The sequence below is a fragment of the Chrysochloris asiatica genome, unplaced genomic scaffold, assembly GCF_000296735.1.
Source record: "Chrysochloris asiatica unplaced genomic scaffold, ChrAsi1.0 scaffold00337, whole genome shotgun sequence".
NCBI lineage: Eukaryota > Metazoa > Chordata > Mammalia > Afrosoricida > Chrysochloridae > Chrysochloris > Chrysochloris asiatica.
In genome coordinates, this window is record NW_006408855.1 from 717,343 (window position 1) to 725,733 (window position 8,391).

Consider the following 8,391-nt stretch of genomic DNA (forward strand, 5'->3'; position numbering starts at 1 on the left):
CATCTGCTTTTGCTTCTTGGACATGTTTAATGTTTATCTGTGGCCTTAATACTTAATTGAGTACGTGTTCTGGTATTTTTTATGCTTTCTGATTGCTTCCGGTAAATGTGATCAGGTTGTGGGCTTCCCTTTTCACTCTTCTTATTGCTTAACTCAGAGTAAATTTCACAGGTGCTTTTTGCCTCCTTGGTATATGGCAGTTGGTATTGGTTCTTGCCTGGGTTTTGGTGTTTTCTAGAGTATGATTGTAGCTTGACTATATGGGAGCAGTTGCTATCTCTTCTTGTGTAATATAGGGAGAGAAAGAGTCCAACAAAGGTCGAAGGGGGAGCATAAAACAGCAAAACAACACCAGCCAAAAAAACCCCAAAACAACACTTGACTGAATACTGCAGTCTATAATCAACAGAAAGGGGATTGGAGGGAGAGAGGAAAAAAACAAAAAACTGTAGCTTAATATGAGTATGACTTTAATGTCCTCTCAGCTTTTTGCTTTCAAAGCTGCTGAGAAATTTCAAGATGCCAGTTTTGGTTGTTATGCTATACCTCAGGCTGTAATTTAATTTTCGGCCTATTTTGTTTTTAATCTCGCTTTCCTTCTCTACAGCCCTGTCTTGGCCTTGGCCTTTCCTGTATTTATTAAAAAACAAACAAACAAAAAAACGTTCAGGGTCTTCTCTTGGGCTGAGTATCTCTGCCACATGCGTGGCAGAAGAACCCACCAGGGGTGAGGATGGGGGGGGTGTCTACTTGCTCAGGCACCTCCTTTAGTCACTAGAATGGAGGTACGTAAACAGTTGGGCGGGGCCAATGACCAGATACCAAAATCAGAATCAAGCAAAACCAACAAAATATATTGTCCACCTTTGCTCCAAGGTTCCCGCAGTGTTTTTCTGTGGTGTGTCTGCTCCCCTGATTGCTCCTGCCATTTGGTCTCACCCAAGATGTCAGCTCTGGGCCTCCAAACCCGGCAGATTCAAAAGTACACTATTTCTTGCTCAGTTTCAAGTTCCACTAGTTATAGTATAAGCCATCAAACTTTTAAAATATTCCTAGCTCTGTGGTTCCGAGTTTTGGAGCTCTGCCCTGGATCTGCTTTGCCTGGTATTCTGTGGTATGGCTGATGGTGAACTTCACTGCACCTTCCCCCCAGCCGCCATCAAGCCCGGCCTCCCCAATCCAGGTTTTAAGGGTATCTAAGGCCCATAGTTTCTCTGGGTTCTACCAGTCTCAATAAGACCAGTAAGCTCAAGGAATCTGTATGGAAGGAGTTTACCACATCTTTCTCTTGCAGAGTGCTTGGGGTTTGAACCATTGACCTTTGGGTTAACATCCAAGCACTTTGTCTGGGTCTCCATGTCAAGCAGGTGACTTTACCTCTTAGGCTTCAGTTTTCCCATATGTGAAACAGGAATGTATCTAGGCAAACCTCATTTTATTGTGCTTCACTTTATCGTTCTTTGCAGATAATTGCATCTTTTACAGATTGAAGGTTTGTGGCAACCCTCTGTTGAGCAAGTCTATCAGTGCCATTTTCCAACAGCATATGCTCACTTCAGGTCTCTTTGTCAGATTTTGGTAATTCTCACAGTATTTTCAACGTTTTTCATAATGCTGTTGCACATTGAATAGTATGGTGTAACTTAACTTTTATATGCAGTAGGAAACAGAAAAGTTTCATGTAAGTCACTTTTTGGGTTATTAGCTTTGTTATGGAGATCTGGATCTGAATCTGCAATATCTCTGAGGTATGCCTATGCTCAGGTTACTGTAAGGGTTAGATGAAATGCTTGTGATTTCTTTGCATACAAAAGTGCTTAGTTAAAATTAGTTGGACCCATTTGCTAACTCTGCCCCACATCTACTTTGTGATCCATCTTGATTCCACATCAGAATCACTTGGATAACTTAAAACAAAACAGCCCTGATGCCCTTGAAAACATTATGTGTTTAAATGAAAGTCAGACACAAAAGATCACATATTGTGTTATTTCCTTTATATGAAATGGCCAGAACAGGCAGATCCATTTTCGGGGGTCAAGAGAATGGGGAACGGTACTTAAGTGGGTACAGGCTTTCCTTTTGGGGTGATGAAAATGTAACTAAATAAATGATTATACAACATTGTTAATGTACTAAATGCACTGAATTGTTTACTTTAAAATGGTTAGTTTTGTGTTACGTGAATTGCACTTGAACAAAAGAGAAAAAAGCAAACAGAAAAATCCTGATATCTAAGCCTCCCCTCAAATAAGAATCTGTACAGATGCAACCAGGTATTATCTTTTTAAAAAGTTACCAGATGATTCCAGTGTATTTCCAGGGTTGAGGAGCAGTGGTCTAAAATACAGGTCAATAAATTTTTTCTGTAAAGAGCCAGATAGTAACTATTTTTGACTTTGAAAGTCATATGGTTTCTGTCCAAACTATTCAGCTCTGCTGTTGAAGCTTGAAAGAAGCTATAGACAATCTGTCACAAAGAAGTGTGGTTACATTTCAGTCAATCCATTTCTATTAAGAGGGGTGAGCCCTAGTTTTCAGACTCCCTGATCCATGAATGAGGGAGCAGTGACTCTGTGCCCAGCCACCTGTTCCAGAGCCCTGAGAGGGATCCAAGTGGCTTTTCAGCCAGATCCAGGCCCAGAGCTCTGCTCCACTGCATATTGCATGGGTTCTTCTTACTGGAGGTACTTAATTACTTAAAAACAGAATATTCACTCCAGGATTGGAGATAAAAATTAGGTAATGCCAACACTTATACTTGTGCTTATTAATTCTAGCTGTTAAAGACAAGGAAAAGAATAAAGAGAAGAAGTTCAAAGAGTTTGTGAGAGTGAAGCCAAAGAAAAAAAAGAAAAAGAAAAAGAAAGTCAAACCGGGTAATTTTCTTCCTAAGAAGGTGCTTCATTTAGGTTTCCATACTCCAAAGGTAGGCCTCCTGGTGCAGCGCTGCAGGATCAGCACTGGACTGCAAACCACAAGGTCGGCAGTTCAAACCCACCAGCTGCTCCTTGGAAACCCTATACAGGGTCTCTATGAGTCAGAACTGACTCGATGGCACTAACAACAGCAACCCCAAGGGTGGGAGTGGTTGCTTTCTCTCAGTTCTGGTCTCAGAGCTTCACTGAGGAGACAAGATGTCTGATGGGAGAGAGAAGGGACTCTACATGTGGGCTCTTCTAAGCATGGGCACTGGCAGGGGAGAAACCCATAGGCTCTGATTGACATTTACAAGGAGAATTCAAAAAGTTATTGGAAAAATGGAATTGAAAGATCATGAATTTTTTTCTACAAACTTTTTGAAGCCTCCTCTTATAAAACCCCTCCTACTGCATTGGCCAGTGCCCTGTTAACAGGGAAGCACACATGAAAGCATCAGTGTTGGAGAGGATATACAGATGAATTAGTGTTTGTTCATGTAATTCTTAAACCTATATCTCTGAACCCTTTTTAAAAAGGATTCACTTCTTGAGGGATATGTGTTGTCTAGGTTCCTCTCTCACTTTAAAGGAAAAAATTCTTACCAGTAAAAAGGGGAAGGAGGGAGGAGAAAACACTTGATTTTGAAGTACTTGAAGGTAGCTGAAATGATTAAACCCTGAATTTGGTCTCTCCAGACCCCATTGTGTTTGAATTGCCCCCTGAACCTTTGAGCTATTTGAATATTAAGACTATTGGTTGGATGGGATTGAATCTGGGATGCCCTGATGATTTTTGGGGTTGCTCATTCCTTCCTAATTCTGTTCTTCCAGAATGTCCCTGCAGTGAGGATGTTAGTGACACTTCCCAGGAGCCTTCTCCACCCAAGGCATTTTCTGTGACTAGATGTGGGACTTCACAGAAGCCTGGGGTCCACATGAGCCCACAACTCCATGGTGCAGAATCTGGAAACCACAAAGGAAAAGTGAAAGTATCTGGTAAGGCTGCTTTTTAATGTCCTAACCATTTACACCAAACTATAGTCTGAAAAGATTGTATTTATGTTGGTTTTGTAATCTATTTCCTAGACCATCTGCCAAGTATGATTGGTTTTATTTAAAGTAGAAGTACATTGAATAGAAGGTCATTAGCTGTGCCTTCCTTGTACTTCCCCTTCCCCCTTTGTCTTAGTGGATCATCCCTTAGGTACTTCTTAGCCAGCAAATAACCAAATTTTCCCTGTTCCTTCCATACTTGGCTCTCTCGTTCCTCCATTTTTTATGATAGCCTCTGTATCTGTGCTAGTTACTCAGGGGGATATCAGAATAAACTTAGAAACTTCCCTTTATCCCGCAACCTATAAGTTGATTGTGACTTTAAAAGGAATTAATAAATACATGAGAAATACTTAGAACAGTGTCTGGTACAGAGTAAGCACTTAGTAAAAGTTAACTGTGATTATATCTAATCAGACACAATCCTAGTGATTCTGGTTCTGATCATCCTGGAATCTGCCCCTTATACCTTCTTTGCTGTCTTTAGATTTTAAAGGTATTTTTGGATATATCTAGCCTGATGATTATCCAGGTCCTGATTGGGTTGAATGAAGTTAAGAAACACACTTGAGTAATTAAGGATGATCTATGTGGGTCATGGAGAGTTATAACTCCTCTGTCAATGAGCCCTGTGACAGTCACTTACTTTGGACTCCACTCTCAATAGAATGAAGAAATGGATTCCAGGTCATTGCCTGACAGCCTACATCTTTACTAGATGACAGGCCCAAGAAACAGATTGAAGTCCCTATTTCCCAGCTCTGAAAATTCATACAGTGGGCCTGTAGGGTCATTTTCTACTGTGATATTCAAGGATATTTGTATTTTATATCTGTAGTGTAAAATAGCGACCTTTGTTTTCCCTTTCCTCCCAGAAGAGGATAATCTAAGTGAGTCCTCTTCCGAGAGCTTTCTTTGGAGTGATGAGGATTATGGCCAAGATGTGGATGTGACTACCAACCCAGATGAAGAACTTGATGGGAATGACCATTATGATTTTGAGGTGGTTCGCTGCATCTGTGAGGTCCAAGAGGAAAATGACTTCATGATTCAGGTAGGCAGAGCTGCAAAAAGATAGGTCTAGCACAACATAAACTGGTGTCCTTAGTGGAAATTTTGAGGGACTGCAATATTTGTGGAGTCCTGGTGTGGCACTGTAGAATAAGCACTGGACTGTTAGCCACAAGATTGGCAGTTGAAACCTACCAGCCACCTTGGAACCCCATATAGGATCACTATGCGTCAGAACCAACTTAAGGACATTTAATAACAACAACAGTATTTTTACACATACTAACGTTAAGTGTCATCTAGTCATTCTTACTCATAGTGAACCTCAATAGCAGTTATTTATATAAAAATATGGTATAGTTTGAACTTACCAAAAATGTCAAATCAATAGCACCAAATAAGCAGTATTGTTGCCAGCAGACTGAGCTTTGCTTCCTGGTTTGGCCTCCTTTGAATTCCAGCTGGTATAAATGTCCTTTAATAGAGCATGAGGGAACTTGAGGGATCATTGAATGTAAAATCTCTGATACACCACTTAACTGAGACCCATTAACTGGGAAAGTAACACAGTGTGTTATCATAATGAATTGTTGAATAGCAGCAACCCAAATATCTGCAATAGCAGTTTGCTTTTCTTCCTGTGTATCCATACATTTTCTTTGAGGTAAATTTTCGTATGACCTAAAGAAATGGAAGTCAATTTTTTAATGTTTGTGTTTCTTGTTCTTGGTTTTCCTGGCATATGTATCTGTCATATCCATTTTTGGACTGACTGCTGGGTGGTCCTACCCGTTTGGGGGAACCATCTCTGACCAGCACTTGCTTTCCTTTTTCTGTGATTTTTCAGTTCTGTCTGGCTGACAGTGGGGCTGTCATAAATATCCTGGGTGGCTTGGCAGCTGCCTGCCTTGAATTAATTGAGGAAATTTGACTTTTTAAATGAAGCCCTGGTTATATTGGTTAGTATTTTTTAGGAGGCTAGTGCAAATACTGGTGTGTATTTTTTAGTATTTTTTAAATTTATTTACTTTATTTTATTTAGTATATTTATAGTGTATTTATTTAGTATTTTTTAGGAGACTAGTACAAATATTTTTTAGGAGGCTAGTACAAATACTGCCTCCTGGTGTGGCACTGTGGGTTAATGCACTGGACTGCAAAGTCAGTGTGAACTGAAAGGTTGGTGGTTCAAGCTCACTCGCTGATCCTCAGAAACCCTATACAGGGTCCCTATGGGTCGGAACCGACTCGACAGCACTTAACAACAAAAACAAAGTACAACTACTGCTGAGAAATAAACTGGTGGGTCCTGGAGCCCAGGCAGGAGTGCAGAGATGCAGCCAGGCTCAGTAGTCTAGAGTTCCATCTTGAGGGGCTTGGTATCCTTTTCTTCCCTGTTTCTCCCTGGGGTCTACTTGGTTCTTTTTCTTTTTGCTCTAAGCCTGCTTTCTTGGAAAGTAGTTATCATATGCTCCCTCTGTCCCCGCTTCCCGAATGCCTAATTTATGCTTTTGGACTCAAGAGACTAACCAAAAAAATTCAAACCTGTTGTCATCAAGTGGATTCCAACTCATGGTGACTCCATATGGTACAGAGCAGAACTGCTCCACAGGGCTTTCTGGGTTGTGCTGTTTATGGAAACAGCCAGGCCTCTCTTCCGCAGAGCAGCTGCGTAGCTTTCAGCTGCCAACCTTTAGGTAAGATGTCCTGAAATTGTGAGTGGCCAAGCTGAAATTGGAATCACAGTTCTAGAACACGAATTCCAGCTTGGTTTGGCTCAAATCTTTGGTTCAAATGTAGTCTTTGGGTTAGTCACCTGTGGGCAGCCAGGGGAAAAGATTCAGTATTAGTCAAATACTCTCCTTTGGGTAAGTTATCTGGTCTGGTGGTGGTAGAGGTTGGATCACATTGAACAAAATATCTGCCTGGGACTTATCTCTGTGAGCATGTGGTTGGAGAGCAGTGGTGTCCATGCAAAAGGGCAAGGGTTGCCCAGTACCCAGGAAGAGTCTACTTACTTGTTGAGATCATGAGAATAAGGTGAAATCTCCTCCGCCGGATTTTTGTGTTTAAATGTTATGCTTTCCCTGCTGTAACAGAGTCCTGGTATGGAGCTGTAGGATAAGCACTGGACTGCAAGGTTGGTTAGAGCCGCAAGGTCAGCGGTTTAAACTCACTAGTCGCTCCTCAGAAACCCTGTGCAGCAGGGGTGGGGAATGTCCAGCCCATGGGCCACATTATGCCCTCAAAATCATTTGATCTGGCCCTGCCAAGGCACCACAGTTCCAGCCATCACATTGCTGTTGTTATTAAGTGCTGTCGAGTTGGTTCAGACTCATGGTGACCATGTATACGGTTTCCCAGGAGCAGCTGGTGAGTTTGAACTGCTGACTTTGTGGTTCTAAGTCTAGTTCTGATCCTACAGCGCCATACCAGGAGTCCAGCTGTCACATTGTTGTTGTTGTTATGTGCCGTGGAGTCGTTCCGACTCATAGTGACCCTGTACAGGGTTTCCGAGGCTATAAATCTTAACAGGAGCAGAGAGCCTCATTTTTCTCCCATGAAACAGCTGGTAATTTCAAACTGCTGACCTTGTGGTTTACAGCCCGAGCCATCACATTACGAATAAGTTAATTAAATATTTAACCAGATATAGCAGGTTGATTGTTAAAGTGGATAATTTTGTATGGCCTGTGAATGATGTTATACACTGTGGCAGAAAAAAGGTTCCCCACCCCTGCTATATAGCGTCACTATGAGTTAGAACTGATTTGACAGCTCTTAACAATAAGAACTGCTGTAGGTTGGACCTTAACTTAATATGCAGCTAAATTTATGCCTCTTATCTTTGATTTTGTCTTCTTTATTCTCAATAATTCCTTTCTTTTTTATTTTTTTAAACATCGAAGCTTTGTCATAGTTCTGTAAACTTTCAAAAGGACTAGAGAATGAATGGGCTCACTTGCTTTTACTTTCTTTATATATATGTTGTTGTTGCTGTTAAGTACTGTGGAGTTGGTTCCAACTCATAGTGTTTCCAACTCACAGGGTTTCCGAGACTATGAATCTTTACGGGAGTAGAAAGCTTCATCTTTCTCCCGCGGAACTGATGGTAGTTTCGAACTGATGACCTTGAGGTTAGCAGCCGGATTCATAACCACTATGCTGCCAGAGTTCCTTTATATACACACATACACACACATATGGAATGGAGTCCAGGTATGGCGCTGTGGGCTAATGCATCAGACTGCAAAGTCATTTTTTTTTTTCATTTAGTGTTTTTATTGTGGATTGAAAGAAAGTTTACAGGGCACATCATCAGTTTCACATTCAACAATTCATATAACTTGTTTCGTTACATTGATTATAATCCCCTCCATATACCATCAGTTAAAAGTATTTCTCT

At 41.1% G+C, this 8,391-nt stretch overlaps 1 protein-coding gene across 1 annotated transcript in view; it reads left to right on the forward strand.

Moving 5' to 3' along the window:
* The window catches only part of PHF20 (PHD finger protein 20), a 211,272-nt gene that overhangs the window by 147,567 nt on the left and 55,314 nt on the right, over nucleotides 1-8,391 (forward strand). Inside the window, exons 11-13 of the mRNA XM_006875716.1 lie at nucleotides 2,781-2,879; nucleotides 3,753-3,917; nucleotides 4,850-5,028. Coding sequence (XP_006875778.1) covers nucleotides 2,781-2,879; nucleotides 3,753-3,917; nucleotides 4,850-5,028 — 443 coding nt within the window. The remainder of the gene's footprint in view (nucleotides 1-2,780; nucleotides 2,880-3,752; nucleotides 3,918-4,849; nucleotides 5,029-8,391) is intronic.